At 53.0% G+C, this 16,415-nt stretch overlaps 2 protein-coding genes across 4 annotated transcripts in view; one reads left to right on the forward strand and one right to left on the reverse strand.

The window, feature by feature from the left end:
* rlig1 (RNA 5'-phosphate and 3'-OH ligase 1) lies at positions 1–2,959 on the forward strand. 2 transcript variants are annotated; one of them, XR_012960642.1, is made up of 8 exons: positions 1–240; positions 443–560; positions 985–1,080; positions 1,159–1,275; positions 1,564–1,761; positions 1,853–2,022; positions 2,118–2,387; positions 2,820–2,959. XR_012960642.1 is itself a non-coding variant. In XM_076138351.1 (7 exons), exons 1-7 carry the CDS (start codon positions 151–153, stop codon positions 2,301–2,303), a joined length of 975 nt encoding a protein of 324 aa, XP_075994466.1. In that variant the 5' UTR covers positions 1–150; the 3' UTR covers positions 2,304–2,696. The 2 variants fall into 2 exon arrangements, 1 of the variants encoding a protein (XP_075994466.1); XM_076138351.1 differs by lacking the exon at positions 2,820–2,959 and having other exon boundaries at positions 2,118–2,696.
* cep290 (centrosomal protein 290) overlaps positions 2,663–16,415 on the reverse strand; it is a 17,296-nt gene continuing 3,543 nt past the window's right edge. The window contains exons 10-52 of one of the 2 annotated variants that reach the window (XM_076138348.1): positions 16,020–16,142; positions 15,765–15,888; positions 15,248–15,420; positions 14,784–14,946; positions 14,597–14,697; positions 14,427–14,505; positions 14,052–14,149; positions 13,870–13,945; positions 13,653–13,783; positions 13,105–13,269; positions 12,852–13,001; positions 12,663–12,778; positions 12,461–12,563; positions 12,095–12,325; positions 11,837–12,010; positions 11,613–11,727; positions 11,260–11,459; positions 10,804–10,955; positions 10,384–10,495; positions 9,802–10,257; positions 9,557–9,721; positions 9,328–9,435; positions 8,954–9,088; positions 8,574–8,843; positions 8,376–8,483; positions 7,986–8,185; positions 7,699–7,912; positions 7,313–7,450; positions 7,000–7,221; positions 6,652–6,759; positions 6,423–6,565; positions 6,179–6,334; positions 5,973–6,096; positions 5,332–5,757; positions 4,965–5,096; positions 4,798–4,884; positions 4,557–4,718; positions 4,366–4,479; positions 4,108–4,277; positions 3,867–4,008; positions 3,431–3,504; positions 3,246–3,331; positions 2,663–3,130 (exon numbers count right to left, since the gene is read on the reverse strand). In XM_076138348.1, coding sequence (XP_075994463.1) covers positions 2,886–3,130; positions 3,246–3,331; positions 3,431–3,504; positions 3,867–4,008; positions 4,108–4,277; positions 4,366–4,479; positions 4,557–4,718; positions 4,798–4,884; positions 4,965–5,096; positions 5,332–5,757; positions 5,973–6,096; positions 6,179–6,334; positions 6,423–6,565; positions 6,652–6,759; positions 7,000–7,221; positions 7,313–7,450; positions 7,699–7,912; positions 7,986–8,185; positions 8,376–8,483; positions 8,574–8,843; positions 8,954–9,088; positions 9,328–9,435; positions 9,557–9,721; positions 9,802–10,257; positions 10,384–10,495; positions 10,804–10,955; positions 11,260–11,459; positions 11,613–11,727; positions 11,837–12,010; positions 12,095–12,325; positions 12,461–12,563; positions 12,663–12,778; positions 12,852–13,001; positions 13,105–13,269; positions 13,653–13,783; positions 13,870–13,945; positions 14,052–14,149; positions 14,427–14,505; positions 14,597–14,697; positions 14,784–14,946; positions 15,248–15,420; positions 15,765–15,888; positions 16,020–16,142 — 6,771 coding nt within the window. In that variant the 3' untranslated portion in view covers positions 2,663–2,885. The remainder of the gene's footprint in view (positions 3,131–3,245; positions 3,332–3,430; positions 3,505–3,866; positions 4,009–4,107; positions 4,278–4,365; positions 4,480–4,556; positions 4,719–4,797; positions 4,885–4,964; positions 5,097–5,331; positions 5,758–5,972; positions 6,097–6,178; positions 6,335–6,422; positions 6,566–6,651; positions 6,760–6,999; positions 7,222–7,312; positions 7,451–7,698; positions 7,913–7,985; positions 8,186–8,375; positions 8,484–8,573; positions 8,844–8,953; positions 9,089–9,327; positions 9,436–9,556; positions 9,722–9,801; positions 10,258–10,383; positions 10,496–10,803; positions 10,956–11,259; positions 11,460–11,612; positions 11,728–11,836; positions 12,011–12,094; positions 12,326–12,460; positions 12,564–12,662; positions 12,779–12,851; positions 13,002–13,104; positions 13,270–13,652; positions 13,784–13,869; positions 13,946–14,051; positions 14,150–14,426; positions 14,506–14,596; positions 14,698–14,783; positions 14,947–15,247; positions 15,421–15,764; positions 15,889–16,019; positions 16,143–16,415) is intronic. The other variant, XM_076138350.1, reaches the window with a different exon arrangement.

Consider the following 16,415-nt stretch of genomic DNA (forward strand, 5'->3'; position numbering starts at 1 on the left):
CAAAGAACGTACACACACACTCATACACAGACACGCGCGCGCTTCACTCCACTAGCCGTCGATGCTAAAATCTCGTCAGTGTTCGTTCGCTAAATGTGACGGTGTTGCTCGGTTCGGTTCGAGAGGGAGGAGAACAGCGGGCGGGCCAACATGCGCCGCCTCGGCTCAGTCCAGCAGAAGGTGGCGTGTGTGTTCGTGACGGAGGTGAAGGAGCAGCGGTCCAGAAAGAGAGACGGCCAGGTGAGGGCGGCCATGGTGCGCTGAGCAGCTAGCTACTGCTCCATCACCGTCATGGCGGTCATTAGGGGAATAAACTGGACGGGGTACCGGAGAACAGGGACGAGTTCGAGTCCACTCTGCCCCTTTAGAGTTATGAACCCAAGCTGCCGTGTTTGTATGGACTCGTAGATGTCGTGACTCAGCATCCCTGTCTGCTCCTCAGCCCTTCCAGGTCGTTGCCACGGGAGACGTGAACCCTGCGGCCCTGGAGTCCGACATCGACCGAGCCGTGGCCACGGAGAAGCTGGACGGAACCTGCTGTTACGTCACCGCCCACAGAGGTACGTCACTGTCTGATGGACGTGTGTGTTAAAATGAGCATATTAAACCTCATTTACCAGGTCCACTGGACTCCTAAACGGACCGGTCATGCCTCATTACATCAACTCTCTTGACAATAGTTCAATACATTCGATAGTTTCAGGGATTGTCATTGACAAACACTTTCTGAGGCAACATGACCTTGTTTGAATGTAAATAAAAGTATAACTCTACGTAGAGGAGCTTTTAGAGGTTTCTCTGTGTGTCCTGTGGTTCTGTCAGGGTCCAGTCCAGTGCAACACCAAGTCCTGACATAAACAGAGACCTAGTTCAGATCTAACATCCACCGCAAAATCACAGCGTTTCAGTCAAATCGTCAGAGTTAAAGCCAGTGTCTCAGGCTGAATGGTGTGTGTGTGTGTGTGTGTGTGTGTGTTTGTGCAGGGCGACCGCACCTCTGGGCTCGACTGGACTGCCGGCCCAACAAGCACGCGGAGAAGAGGTTCAAGAAGTACCAGCACTCTCACCGGAGCTGCAAAGGTAATCTACTGCACCGGAGATTCCAGCGTGAAGCAGTCCTGTAAACGTAGGGCGAGCTAATGTTTACCACTTTCTCAGGCTTCATGTGGAATGTAGAGGAGGACTTTAAGGCGGTGCCTGAGACCTGGATCCCCGCCCACATGGTCAAACATCTCAACGGCCACCCGCTGCCCGACCAGCACGGACACATTCCAGGTGAGCAGGAGAACGCCGCTTATTCAAGTCGCTGTGTGCACCGAGGAGGTTTATGTGTTTGTTTGTTTGCACTCAGTAGGATTGCTTGAAAAGTGATTCAGGGAGGAATCGGTTAAATCTTGCTGTCAAGGCGTATCTCTGTTCTTATCTGGTGGCTGAGTGGCTCAGCCGGAGGCCATGGAGCCTCAGGGAGCACGTGGCGGTGGTCGTCTGCGCCCGAGCTTCACGTCACACTGTTCTCCCAGATGCCCCATGATGAAGTACTTACTGGTCCTTGTGTGTGTTTAGGCTGGGTTCCAGTGGAGAAAGACAACAGGCAGTACTGCTGGCACGCCTCTGTGGTGGACCAAGACCTCGGGCTGGCCCTCGTCCTCAGGCCCTGCGCCGACGACGGGGACACGCTGGAAATCGTCGCCGTCCCGCTGGCGGAGCTCGTGGAACAAACGCTGGAGCTCATCGGCACCAACATCAACGGGAACCCTTATGGTAATCTAAGCAGTACAAGTACAAGCCAGTGTGACACTTGTGTACGTGTTAATGTCGCCTTGTGTGGTTAAATAGTTAACTCCTCCCACAGGATTAGGGAGTAAGAAGGAGCCCGTCCACTGCCTGGTGTCTCACGGGGTCATACGGATCAGAAACCCTCCGCCCGTGGACTTCCAGCAGCTGTGTGCGTGGCTCCAGGAGAGTCCTGAGGGCCGGGTGGAGGGCGTGGTGTGGCACTGCAGCGACGGCGCTCTGTTTAAGGTGGCACACAACAGAATCTTAACCTTTTTCCCCAGTGCTTTTTTGCACAGATTCTAACGAAGCAATGGCCTCTTTCCACGCTTTAACTCTGTCAGATTCATCGTCACCACTTGGAGCTGAGGTGGCCCGAGGGGGAGACGTCGCTGGGCGCCAGGCCGGTGGTCGTCAGCGTCGACGGGACACTTGGCCAATACGACAAAGGCAAGGACTTGTTGGCGTCCTTCTCCGGCCTGAATGGACGCCGCTTCAGCCGGCTGCAGGACGTCCGCTTTGATCCCTGAACTCCGGCCCGAGAAGCTTTTCTGTTCCCGGAGCGCTGAGCCTGTTAGTTCCTCCTTCCTGATACTTCAGAGAGTAATAGTGAAGTGAGTGAACGTGACTTACAGCTTTACAGGCGCAGATACAGATCTCTGTATCCACACTATGAGCAGGCCGGTGTGTGCTGCCTTGCTCACAGACACTGGGGTGTTGGTTCAGCTCTCAGAAGCAAACAGAACAAAGACGATGTGGACATTTACGTCAGCATGAACACTGAGACCAGTTTGACCTGTCTAAGCTGCCGCTGGGCTAAAGAACGTCGACTTAACTTATTGTAAATATGTAACAGCTGAACGTCGAGGCAGGAATAAATGAATCCATATGAAAGAGAATCTAAGAAATGTTTATTGGCAGATACAAAGAAGCATCGTGTCCTGACTGTACAAATATATAAATATGATAAAAAAGCAGCTGCCTTACAGAAGAACCTCATCTAACATATTAAACATTTTCATTTCCTTTGCTCTGGTGGATCCAAGCTGAAACGCACCAGAAACAAACAAAGACGCTGGAAGAGAAGCAGCTCTGAGTTCACACACGACGAGCTAACCGATGGATGCGCTGCTCACGTCGGCCTCCACGCCAAACTGCTCGCACACCTTCCTGAAGCGCTCGGCCAGCTCGATGTTCTTCTTCACCTCCTCGTTGTAGTTGTACTTCAGGTCCTCGATGTCGTCGAAGAACGCCGGGTCAACGTTTGCCAGCTCCTTCCTCAGCTTCTTCACCTCTGTCTCCAGCTGGCTTTTCTCCGCCACGGCCGCCTGCAGGAGGTCGGTGAGCTTCCTGCCATCTGACAACACACATATTTGGGTCATTTACAAATGTCACAGTAAACATCCTGATAACCCAAACGTTATAAAAACATTTAGGTTTGAATGGCGAGATGAAGTGTTTGGAAGCCTCACCTGGCCGGGCCGACGTCTCGCCGTGCCGTTCGCCGAGCTGTCGCTTCAGCTCAGCGTTCTCCCTCTCCAGCTCACTGTTGGACAACCTGCAGATAACAGCGACGGTGTACGATCATCTCACCGCTCACACAGGTCAGACTCCAGCATGTGGACAGAGGATTATGATGACGCTGCAGTTTACAAACCTCACTGTCTGCAAGTCCTTGGCGACTCCTGCGTCAGTCTTTGCACCGGGAGAAAAGTGCTGCAACATGGCAACCTGGAGATGACAACACATGTATGATGATGATGATGTCATAGACATTGTCATAGGCATTTGTTTAATGCTATTACTTTTTTTTACGATTTTCTGTTCAATATATTTACACTTTGTTTTGTTTTTTAAATATTTATATTGAATTCATAATGTCCAGTTTTATTTGTTCAACTACATCAATTAAACAATCATTATTGATCTATTCAAGAAAGAACTTCCACATTACAACCGTGGGAGAAAAAAAACCCATGTGTCCCCTACTGCCCCCTAGTGGCCATGCAGCTCATTACACCCACAGTTTGGATTACAGGCTGCAGGGCACAATAATGGGATGTAATAATCTAATGAGTACTAATCCAGATCACCTGGTCCTCCAGTTGCCTGATGCTCCTCTGCGCTCTCTCCTCCTGGTCCTTCACCTCCTTCAGCTGCTGCCTGAGGTCGGCCAGGCTGGAGGTCTTGTGAGCTAGCTCCTTCTCCAGCTCCTTCATCTTGTTCTCATACATTCTGCGGATATGAAGTGAAGCCAGAGGCTCGTCAGTCGGACTGTAGGCCGGACTAAAGAGAGAGAGGCCGATCGCCCGGACGTCGGGGTCGTTCACTGACCTCGTCACCACCGACGCCTTCCAGGTTTTGCCTTCCGCCTCGGCTGCGACGGCAGGAGACAGAGCGGCCAGGAGCTTCTGCCGCGTCTCCTCCAGCTCCTCCTCCAGCTTCTTGTTGTTCCCCTCCAGACTCGCCTTGGTGGCTCTCAGACGCTCGCCAGCCTCGGTTTCCTGCAGAAATATGAAGATAAAAGCTGAAAACATGACTTCTGCTTGTGAAGACTTTGGACCCTGCAGGTGCTTTTTCTTTTCTTTTTACCCTCTTTATCTCTTTTCTTAGACGCTCGTTTTCCATGAATATCTTTTCCATTCCTTTGGTTTTAGATTGGAGGTTGTCAGCTTCGCTTTGACTCTTGAGTTTGTCAAATTCAACCTTGTGGGGACAAAAAGAAACGATCAATAAAGAGAAGTTTGTAAGTGATAGTAGAATCAGAGCGGTGGTGCGCTCACCTTTAGCTTCTCATGTTCTTGCTCCAGAGCCGCCCTCTTGTCCTGATTCATTGTTCTGGACTTCTTCAGCATCTCGCTCTCCTTCTGCACCTTCTCCACCACCTTCCTCATCAACACGATGGTCTTCTCCAGCTCCGGCACCGTCTTACCGCTGGAGCCGGCCTGATGAGGTACACAGATTTAGGTTTGAGACTTTATACTTGAAGTTAAACCCACAGAGGACTTGGAAGGTTGGACGTACTCCTTGTATATGAGCCAGCTTCTTCTCCGTCTCTGCCTTCTCCTTCTTCAGCGCGCTGCACATCTCCTTAAGGTCTGCCAAGTGATTCTGCCACACAAACTAAAATGAGTATCCCTTTGTGGTGTAACATGGAACAGAAGCGTCTAATCTCCAGCTGGTGTTTGTACCCTGAGCCGCGGCAGCTCGCTGTTCGCCTGCTCCAGCTGAAAACGCAGCTCCAGGTTCTCCGAGGCCAGCTTGATGTCGACGCGAAGGTCGTTATCTCTCTGCGAGGGCGAGCCCGTGCCGCGTCCTGAGGTCTACGGGAGGAAACAGACACAAGGAGGGAGGACATGAGGTCATAAAGGGAGCAGAGGTGACGACACAGAGACAGGAGGAGATTTCCTACAGGACGATGCTGTTTCTCCTCTCACGTCAATGAGGTCCAGGTGGGAGGAGGAGGAGAGTGAGGAGGAAGCTCACTAACAAGCAACTCGCTACTACGCCACGATCACATCACTACCATGCCCACTGGGTGATGGAGGACCCGTGTACCTTGGCGTATCTATGGGATTTGGTTTGGTGTTTTCCTGTGCTGTCCTGGCCGCCTTGTTTGGCCTCTGCAGAGTGTTCATCTCTCTCTTCACGGTCTGCCTCATGATCTTCTGGCTCAGCAACGCCCTCTGCTTCTGCGGCCACAGTCCTCTCCTCCTGTGGTCCAGCTCCACACGGGGCCCCCTCTGTATTTACTTCCTCATCCGCTTCTTCCTCTCTAATCTTGTTTTCCGCAGGACTCCACTCCTTCCCTTCACTTGACCCCTCGGCTCCCTGTGATGCAGTACGAGTCCCTGTTTGAGTTTCCTTTGGCTCCCTCTTGTGGTCAAAGCAGGGAGCCCGCTTAGATGCGTCTGGTGCCGACTTCTCCACAACATCAAATGTGAGAGAACGAAGCCCTTGTAAAGACGGCGATGAGCTTTTGTCCTTCACAGTCGGTCAATCAGATTTGGAAGGAGACACAGGAAAGAGATGAGAGAGTGATGAAGAGATCTAATGACAACACTTCACTCTTTGCTTACATGGTGCAGAGTTGAGTGAATGGTTTCCTGGGAGCAAACGTGTTGATGTGTGATGTCTTCTCCTGGTTCCCTGGAGACTTACACACAAACACAAGCTTCTGCACACTCTGGAGCACTTACAGAAGGTCTGGATGGAGGTTCTTTGGTGACCTGGCTCTCCACGGCGTGCAGCCTCTCCTCCAGGTCGCGGTTCCTCTGGGTCAGACTCTCCACGGCGGCGTCCCGAGGTAACGCCTGCTGCTGCCTGGAAGTCAAGCCGTCGTGTTATTCTGTATGAAATGTGATGAAACTGATCCAGTGGTCCAGTGCTTCAGATGCTTTCTTACCTTATGCTGAGGATCTGCGTCTCCAGCTCGCCGTTCTTCTTCTTCAGCTCGTCCATCTCCTTCTCCATCTCTGTGGACCGCACGCCCACCACCTGATCGGCCGTCACGCCGCGGGCCTTCAGCTTCCTCTGCAGCGCCACCTTCTCTTGCTCTAGTCTGTGAGCACACGGAGGTTATTATTCAACCAAGAGCAGCTTTAGGTGACCTCATCTTTGTCCCTCGGCGTGTGAACCTGCACACTGACCTGCTGTGGAGTTCCTTCAGCGTGCTCAGCTGTTTAGTCAGGGACTCGTTCTCTCGTTCCTTCTCCTTGGCGGCGTTCTTCACCTTCTCCAGCCTGAGCTGCCACTTCTTTCCCTCCTCCCACCGCACGATTTCTCCTTTGGACTGTGGCGTCACACAACCGGGTCGTGCATTAAGAACAGGGATTTGTCTTTACATGTATTTTAATGAAGACACGTTTGAACTTTAACCTTGTCGTTCATCACGTCTCCTTTCTTCTCCAGGTCGGACTCGAGCCTTCTGATCTTCTTCTGCAGGTTCTCCACGGTCGGCACCTTCCCGTCTGGTTCTGGTTGATTCTACGGGTCAACATAAAGAATGAGATCTCAACAAAGTTTTCCACACGGGCGTTGGCGTGGAGACGGATGAGGGTCCTGACATTTACCCTGATCTTTGCTGAGGAACATTGGATCATTAAATCAACCTTGATGCTCTAAGGTGAAGGTCAGTGAGATCCCTGTTGTGTTGGCTTGCATGCTACACACACACACACACACACACTACACAACCTTAACAGGAGGTTCTGGAGTGACGCTGACCTGCAGGGCGCTGCTGAGCCTCTTGATCTGCTGCTTGAGCTCCTGGACTTCGCGCTCCCTCTCCTCCTTCTCGGCCTGCAGGCGTTTCTGGGCTTTCTGACTCCGCTGGACTTCCTGGTTCAGGCTCTCCACTTCCTCCTTGAGGCCGCTCTCCCGCCCTTTGAGCGTTCTGGATGAATCTTTTGCCGCCTGGAGGTCTTCGCCGAGTTCTTGCACCCGGGCCTTGGTAGAAATCATATTTAATTATTCAATCACTTGGCTTTTAATGATATCCTTCCTCCCTTTTCCTTCCTCTAAGCTGCTGCAGTCTCACCTTCAGGTCTTTGGTGTGCCGGTCCACCAGCATCTGGACGTTGAGGTTCTCCTCCTTCTGCACTGCGTTGGCTATGACCTGCTGCTCTGCTGCGGTCGTCATCTCAGCCCGGAGCTCCAGCAGAGCCTTGCTGAGAGCCTGAGCACAGAGATCACAATCAGAATCCATTAGCTGCTTCCTTATTGGAAATCCCATCAACGACAAGCACACACACACATCACTTTTCAGGAATTCCAAGAAGTGAAAGATGAAGGAGCTATGAAGCGTTGGCTCGTGCTCCCTCACCAAACACTTCAGCAACGCTGCTCAAAGGCTCCAAGGCACTGAGTATGAGATCAGAATGAGCCGCTTGTTTCTATTCAGAGCCTCAGTGGAGCTTTGGTCACCTTGAGCTGCTTCTCCCTCTGAGCCAGCTGAGCCTTCAGGCGCTCCACCAGGTTCTTCATGGTGTTGCTGGGCGACCGCACGTTGGCCTCCGTCTGGGCCTGCAGCTCGGTGCGGAGGAGGTTCATCTCCTTCTCCACCTGGGCCATCCGGCTCCTTTGGCTCTCCGCCTCCTCCCTCACAGCATTCATCTGGGCGGCGTGGAGTTCCTCCAACCTGGAACGACACAACGCCACTGTGACTCCGCCTCACATTATACACACACACACACACACACACAGATATTTACTTTGACTTGTCGTCGGCGTGTTTCTTGGCGTGAGCGTCCGTCCCGCTCCTCTGCCGCCCCAGCTCGGCGTTGGCCAGCCTCAGCTTTTCGGCGACGGAGGTAAAGGAAATGTCCTGCTCTGCCACCGTCTGCTCCAGCTCAGCCAGGCGCTCCAGGTGCTTGGAGGTCGCTACGGTGATGGTGGGCTTCTTCATCAGCTCCTGGAGAGAGGGAAAGAGACGAGTTACAGCTTTGTCACATTTACCTGCTGCTGTTCTCCTGTAGGCATCTGATTGTCAGGATTTAGCTGCCAAATAGTGAGCTTTCATCTTAAGTTCCTAGTAAACACGGCCCTAAGCGCTGCTGCTCGCCCGCTCTCGTCCTCTCCAGCAGACATGAGGACCTGCTCACCATGGCCGTCTGCTTGAAGCGGTCCAGCGAGGTGTCGGCCTGCAGGTCCAGCTTCTGATGCAGCATTCTGACCTCCTCCTGGTGTCTCCTGATCATTTCCTCCTGCTCCTGGAGTGTAGAGGAATCAGCACAGTTAGACCCAGAGGAACACTTCCCAGGCTGTAGCTCCATCCTGTGATCTCACATCTTAACCCCTACCTGTCTGACTTGAAGCAGCTGGCTCTGGTACTTCTTCAGCACTTCCTCCTTCTGGTCCAGTCGATCTCGGAGGTCTTTGATGGCCTGGTGTGCCATCTTCACGGCGGGCTGGCTGTCCGCCTGGCCCTCCTCGTGCTTGGCGATGTCGGCCAGGAGACGCTCTCTGCTGGCGGAGGCGGGGAGGCGTAGGCGCAGCTCGTTGATGACTTTGTCCCGGGACACCACGTTCTGCTCCGCCTTCCACAGGGACGAGTCTTTCTCCTTCAGCTTCTGCACGAGGAGGAGTTTAAAGAGTTACAGCCACTTCATTCACCCTCTGGACACGCCTGAACACGCCTGAATGATCTCTGAACTTCTACATGAACATCACGAGGCTGCACCTTGTCCAAGCTCTTGCAGGTGTTCTGCAGCTCCAGGATAGTGCGGGCGTGATCTTTGATCCGGCCCAGAGCAAACTCTAACTGATGAGCCACGGGCAGGTTTGGGTCCGGTTGGGCATCGGCGCCTTCCTCAGACTGTAAACAACACAAACACACAACCAGGATTGAACAAAAGACGGACGGGACAGAATCAAAGACATGCCGTTGCTTTCAGGTTCAAGCTCAGTTTGAGGACAGGAGGTAACAAATACACATTTATGACCTCATACTTATATAAGAAGGTCGTCCTCCGTCATGTGTCTCACATACAGAGAGCTGGTGACAGTGTTACGGTGTTTACGCCCTCTTTGCTATGAATGACATCATCTAAGCACCTTCTCAGCACTGCTCAGGATCTCCGTCTGCTCCTTCTCGTAATGATCCAGTTGGCGTTCCAGCTCCACTTCCCTCTGATCCCACACCAGCTGCTGCTCCTCTTGAAGCTGGATGTGTCAGAGGAGGAGTTTACTGTGTCAGTATCTTTCTCTTCGTAAACATAAACAGCAGAATCCTAACACACTGATCATGTACGGTGTGTGTGACTGTGCAGGATTTGTCTCTCACGGTTTTCTGCCGCACTGTTTCCTCCTCCACAGAGCGGATGGTGCGCTCCTGCTCCTCCACCAGGCTCTTCAGATACCTGAGCTCCTCCTTCTGGACCACCAGCTCCCTGCCCTTCCTCAGCTCCCTCAGACAGGCTTCTTCCATCTTTTTGTGCCACTCCACCACCTGGGTCAGGTCACATATCAGAGTATTATTGTGTGATTGGTGAACACTTTAGATCAAACCTCCTCTCTTAGACCTCTGACCTTCTGGGCTCCTTTCACGTCCTTCAGCGTGGACAGGAGTTCCTCCAGTCCTCGAAGCTTCAGCTCCAGCTCTGCAGCCCTGCCCTCCGCCTTCCTCCTCTCCTCCTCCGCCCTTCTCTTCTCCTTGTGGGCTTTGGCTCGGTCCTCCTGTAGGCTCATCATGGTGACGGAGAACTTCTCCTGCTGGGGCAGCGGCAGCGCTCCGGCAAACTGCCTGCGGAGCGACTGGACGGTCTGCCGGAGATGCTTGGTGCGATTCCTGCCCTCCTGCCGGGCGAGGAAGAGAACTCGCTCGCTGGCGTCCAGCCGCTGCTCGGCGCGAAGCTTGCAGGCCTCCAGCTGCTGGATGTGAGAGGTGGCCGCCTTCAGTTTGCCCACAGCAGAAGACTCGCTGATCTGCAGAGCCACGATGTGCTGGTGGAGCTTAGCAACCAGGGCCCGCTCATCTGACTGAGACTGGAGGGGACACACACACACACACACACACACACAAACACACGAACACACACACGCACACACACACACAAAGTGTTTAGTTCAAACACACAGGTGTGTATTTCAGTGTGTGATAACTAAACGTACCTGGTAGTCCAGGATTTGTCTCCTCAGAGCCTCCAGTTCTTTCTCTCTGGTCTGCTGTTTGGCTTCGACAACAGAAACCTGCATCAGAGCCACGTCAGACACCTCCTGAAGCCTGAGAGGAGAGACCCCACACGTTACACTACACACACACACACAATACGCTACACACACTTGGAATGGACTAACTCACAATAACAAAACACATCCATGTTGAGCTGAGTGCTAAACTTTAATGCATCAGCCTGTAAGACTGAGCAGAGGGTGGAAACGTGACCACGACCTCCTCCTCCTCCTCCTCCTCCCCCTCCTTCCTTCCTGCTGCACACCTCCTTCACCTGACAGCTGAGGTAGTGAGCCCCCTCGTGGTGCCAGATGTTATTTTGTTTGAGGTCTTCCCTCCTGTGCTTTGGTCAAACGTACTTTGAGACTTCACAGCGGCGTTCGGCCTCATCCTTCTCCAGCTCTGTGATCCTGGCCCGGTCGGCGTCGCTCACGGCTTTGCTGACGCAGTCGGCCAGCTCGTCCCTCAGCTCCCGCTCCACCCGCTGAGCCTCGCCGTTCAGCCTGGTCAGCTGACGGACAAACGGACACAGTGTCAGAATCTGAACAGAGATGATGTCAGCCAGAGAGCAGGAGTGTGTGTGTGTGTGTGTGTGTGTGTGAGGGTTCACACACCAGACACACGAAATCCACGAATACAGAACTTCAGATTTCCCAGTAGAACCAAACTGCATTTTTGGCTTCAAGTACCAACAAGACTGATTAAACGCTCAGTCACTTGTTCGCCTGAAGCAAACAGCGCAGCTCTCAGGTATGTGACACTAAACTCTCTGCTCTTGGCTCTGGTGTTTGTAACGTCGACACAAACTCTCTTACCTCTGCAAACTTTGCCTCCAGCTCTGCGTTGCGCTCCTCCACCTGCCTGAGGGAGTTGCCGGTGTGATCGTACATCCTGCGGGCGTGTTCGGCTCTCTGCCTCTCGTTCAGCTCCTTCATCTCCAGCGCGGTGATGCGGCGAGCGGCGGCCACCAGCTCGCAGTTGGCCAGCGCCTTGTCCACCTTGCTGCCCTCGCCTCCTGACAGAGTCACGGATAAGAAGGTGAGCGTTAGAGTGATTTACACAACAATGAACCCTGAGCCTCAGTTAAATCACTGTCAATCTTATAATCTCCATTAAAGCGTCTCCCCCAGCCTCAGCCCGACCCTGAGGCACACTTCCTGCAGCGTACCGGCGGCTGCGTTGCTGTGTTGCCACGCTTGCTCCAAAGTGTTCAGCTTCTCCTTTGTGATCTCCAACTCTTTATTCAGAGCAGAGATTTGCTCACGCAGGGACGCAGTCTCACTCTGAAACACGGAGGACAAAACAACCGCCGTTATAAAACACAGACCCCCAACAACAACAACAACAACAACAAGCTGAGGCCAAAGCGAGAGGGCGGCCGCTGCGTTCCACCTGTAGATGTTCCAGGTGGGTGGTTCTCTGGACCAGGCGGCTGTCCCTCTGCAGCAGGTCTCTGTACTTGACTGTCAGCTCTGTGTACTGCTTGTTGGCTCTCTCCAGGTCTGGTGAGGGGACGCTCTCCTCTAAGGCCTTCTGCAGCGCTCCCACCTTATACGCAGCCATTTCCTGTAAACAGAACACAAAGACTTCTGGAGGATACGGTTCTGTGTTTGTCAGTGCTGGTGGATGTGTGTGATCTCCCCTCCCTACCTTGTATCTCTGCAGGTAGCCGATTCTCTGAGTGACGGCAGCCTGCATGTGGCCGCTGTCGTCCCTCAGCTTGTTGTTCTCCTTGCGGAGGTGCTGCTCCTGCTCCAGCACGGTGGTGTAGCGCCGCGTCAGCTTCTTCTCGTTGACCCGCAGCAGCGTCAGCTTCCTTAGCGCCTCGCTCAGCTGCCTCCTCACCTCCCCAGGGTCCTTCTGAAGGGTGTCCAGCAGCTCCTGATGCACGGGGGGAGAATGGAGAGGATGAAACCTTCACTGGAGCTAAACTGTGAGGACTTCAGAGTGGAGATGCAGAGGAGCAGGTTTCCAGAGTGGAACATGGACGTTTATACATTCAGGCGTCTGATTTACCGTAAACTCCTGGATCTGGACAGCATCCACCTCCTTCTGCTCCTCCAGCTTGTTCCTCATCTCCATAAATGTCTCCTTCTCCTTCTGCCACTCGGCCTTCTCACTAAGCACAGAAACACCTCACTTCATCATGAATACACACACACACACACACACACACACACACACACACACACACACACACACACACACAGCAGCCCACCTGAGGTACTCTTTATACAGGAGGCCCTGTTTGTGACTTAGAACAGAGAACTTCTGCTTGTACTCCTCCAGAGCGTCAGTCAGCTGTTTGTTGGTCTCCTCTTTGTTTTGGGTCTCCTGATGGATGAAGGTGAGACGTTAGCTGAGACCAGGCCACTCTCTTAGCGTCACTCAGGCAGGAGACACTGACCTGGAGCAGACGGATGGCGTACTCATTCAGCGAACTGATGACCTCGGTGCTACTGGGCTCCAAGTCTGCTGGGAGGATCAGAGGTCGGAAGGCGACGCCACCGCTGCCGGACTTCTTGAGCAGCTCCACCTCTCCTTCCAGCTGACTCACCTGAGCAGCCGCAGATAAAGGAAATGAGAAGTGTTACCGTGCGTTCCTGCGTCTCTTCACTTCAGACCCGGCAGAACCTGGACCCGGCAGAACCTGGACCCACCTTCTCCTCGGCTCGGGCCAGCTGACTGACGCCGCTGTTGGCTTCCTCCCGGGCCGACTTCAGTTCCTGCCTCAGTTCGTCGTTCCTCCCCAGCAGCTGATGGAAATGCGACCTGATGTGCGAAGGATCGTCTGATTGCTCGCTCAGCTTCTCCAGGTCGCTGATCTGTGAGGAGGACAGAGAGTAGAAACCACAGCGGGTGACGATTCAGAGCTGAAACAGACCGCACACTCACACTGGGGCCTTCTAATCTGCATGTGGCCTTTCCTCTTCCTGCTGGAGACGCGTCTGTCGCTCCACTAAACATCAAACTGGAAACCAAACGTTTGAGCGACTCTCCGCTGCTTTGATCTCGTGACTTTGCGTCCTTCACTGCGTTTCTATGTGACCAGAGCTCCACAACACACCGGGCTCACACTTGGCGGAGCGTCTCCATTGTTCTCTGTACAGCGAGTCTCACCGCTCTATTGTTTATAAGAACCAATAACCAAGGAGGGCCGCACACAGGTCTGTAGTGAGCACATGTGACCCAAACACGTTCAACTTACACTGCTCAGCTTATCCAGACTGGGAATGCTGAGGGCCTCGGATGAAGGAACCTCCTGGCTGATCCTCACCACTTGGCGGACGTCCTTCAGTGCTTCCTCCAGCTCCTTCTTCACCTTGGTCAGTTCGTCCACTGTGAGGGAGCAGAGTTAGATGTTCAGGCTTCATGTTGGGACGCTTCTGTCTGCGGCGCCACACCTGCTGCAGCCTCATACTCACATTTGGCCAGAAATTGACCCTTGTAGAACTCCAGCTCTCTCTCCTTGTTGCTCAGCTCTTTTTCCAGATACTCGTTCTGCAAAGACAACACAATCACCGATCAGCTTGCACTCATGACAACATGAAAGAGGGGGAACTATTCCACAGGGATCCAGACTCCTGGCTCCTTCAGATGAGCTCACCTTGCGCCCCAGCTCCTCGTCTGAGTGAAGGCCGCTGTGCCTGAGAGCTCTGAGGGGCCGGACGTCTTCATGCAGCGGTGAGCTCAGCATCCTGACCTCTGCAGACAAAGAGTCAGCAGGGAAACGCAGAGTTAAGTCACAGAAACGCCGGGGAGCTTGGTCAACCCCCCTGCTGATATCACAGAGTATAAGCATCAAAGCCACACAGCGTGAAAGCTTTAGGTGAGAAGTCAGAGACGTAGAGAAGCATGGGAACCGCTTCAAAGTCCGACACATCAAAGACAACAGAGGACAACAAATTCCTCCCTGAAGTGTCAGAGGTTAACAGCAGGCGTCTCTGCTCTCTCTGGATCGGACCCGTGACCTCTGGCTCACCTCTGTGGCCGCCTCTGTCCTTCACCATGCGCCTGATTTCCTTTTTCAGCTCCAGTCTCTCCTCCTCCAGCCGCTCGATCTGTGGGAAACAGTGGGAACACGGAGGTGAAAGGTCGCCGCCGCAGAGCCAACGCCCCGCCGACAGCACCGCCGCTCCGTGTGTTCCTTACCTCTTTAGTGAGAACTTGATTTTCAGCTTTGTACTGCCGCTGCCGGAGATCTTTGGCTCGCTTGAATTCTGTAAGATCCACTTCCTGCCTGGGGTCGAGACCTGAAGATGGAGACTCTTAATAATTCATTTAAAGGCTTCAGGTTAATCAGCGATGTCGCCAAGAATCAAGATAACGTCTGTCTGACCTAGTCTTTCGCGGAAGTCCTCGTTTTCATCCAATAGGTCATTGATGCGCATCTCCAGCTGGTTGATCTCTTTGGTCATGGCCTCTGCCTCATGATCTCTCACTCTAATTTGATTTTTACACTCTTTAATGTCAGCGATGGCCGCCTCCAGGCCGTCGGTCCCCTGCGTGTGGCAAACAAAGCCCGGGTTACTCATTCATCTAAAAGCATTTATTGTTCCACATCCTGTTTTTGCTCCTTTATCAGTTCCGGAGGAAATTGGGATGTGATTAGACATAGTGCAAAGACAAACACTGGGCTTGTGGACCCTAAACGCACGTTGATCACACCGCCCTCACATCCTGTCCTCCATTCACTCCCCGACTTCCAAAATCTTGGGCTCTGGGAAATGCGGACTCACTTAATCAAATTTGTCTCTGAAGTCTTTGCTCTAAGCCCAAAGTGCTCCACACTGGCAGACTTACAGACTGATAGCGCTTCACGCTGGTTAGCGTCTCAATGAGCTCTCTGTCCTTCACCTCGGCGTCGGCCTCGGCCCGCTCGGCCTCCCGCTCCGCCTGCGTCGTCCGGGCCTCTGCGGCTTCCAGCTTGGACTGCAGCTCCTCCACCTTCCTCTGCTGCAGCGCCGATGGAAGGCCTAGGACAGGAGGACAACACTTTATTAGCTGAATATGACTGAGACCCCCTGCTGAGGACAGAGGAAGACAGGATGTGTGTGCCGGTTTCTCCATTTCAGCACAAAAATAAGGAGAAACTTTACAATCCTGGTTGCTTACTTCTAAATACAGATCTTGGTTGAACACATAACTTCTAACCTGACTCCTAACCTTCTAAAAATATTTTGGAGTCCATTTTTGAGAGCACTTAAACAGATTCTGAACAAAGGATTTCCTCATCTAATCTCTCTGGCTGTAGCTTCATCTCCATCATGTTCAGACCCTTGTGGTCCAGATGTTGTCCAGGTAAGTCCCTGTGACCCACCTCGGTCTTTCTTGGTGGACTTCTTCAGCTCCTCAAACAGCGTGGCGTTCTTCTCCATCTCCCTGGTGTACTGCTCCACCTGCTCACTCAGCATCTTGATCTGCTTGTCTCTCTCTTGGACAGCCTGCCCACATTCGCCAACATGTCAATTTGATTAGAACCAATCTCCAATGCGATACAAAGCACACAGCCTGCCCACATTGGGAGTGTGTACTGTAGTCACCGTTTCAAAGTGTGTGAGACTTTGACACAGACCTGTTGCAGGGCAATAACGTTGCTTTTGTCCAAGTCCAGCTGGGCCGTCCGCAGCTTTTCCCTCAGATCCCGGATCATCTGCTGGTAAACTACAACTTCCTCCTCCTTCCTAGACAGCACCGCCTAGGTAAGGACAGGAACGCGTCAGCACAACAGGAAACACACCTACCATCCTGACAGCAGCTCCACAAAGGCGACAATCAACCGCGATAAAGCTTTAAATGAGCCGAGGGGAAGGGGGGATGCAGCGCCCTCTGGAGCTCAATCCTAAACTGTGTGTGTGTGTGTGTGTGTGTGTGTGTGTGTGAGAGAGAGAGAGAGTGTGTGACAGACAGCTTTATTAGACAATGAGTGGACTAAAATGACTGAGTCTTAAAACGCTGGTCTGATAATCTG

The sequence above is a fragment of the Genypterus blacodes genome, unplaced genomic scaffold, assembly GCF_046128005.1.
Source record: "Genypterus blacodes isolate CSIRO-AG114 ecotype Tasmania unplaced genomic scaffold, CSIRO-AGI_Gbla_v1 ptg000362l_1, whole genome shotgun sequence".
Taxonomy (NCBI): domain Eukaryota; kingdom Metazoa; phylum Chordata; class Actinopteri; order Ophidiiformes; family Ophidiidae; genus Genypterus; species Genypterus blacodes.

Excerpts from the sequence above, each read along its gene's own strand:
- rlig1 (XM_076138351.1), top strand. The coding sequence starts at position 151 with ATGCGCCGCCTCGGCTCAGTCCAGCAGAAGGTGGCGTGTGTGTTCGTG. Across the intron at positions 561-984 it reads TTACGTCACCGCCCACAGAG|GGCGACCGCACCTCTGGGCT; the intron begins GTACGTCACTGT and ends GTGTTTGTGCAG. Across the intron at positions 1,276-1,563 it reads CCAGCACGGACACATTCCAG|GCTGGGTTCCAGTGGAGAAA; the intron begins GTGAGCAGGAGA and ends GTGTGTGTTTAG.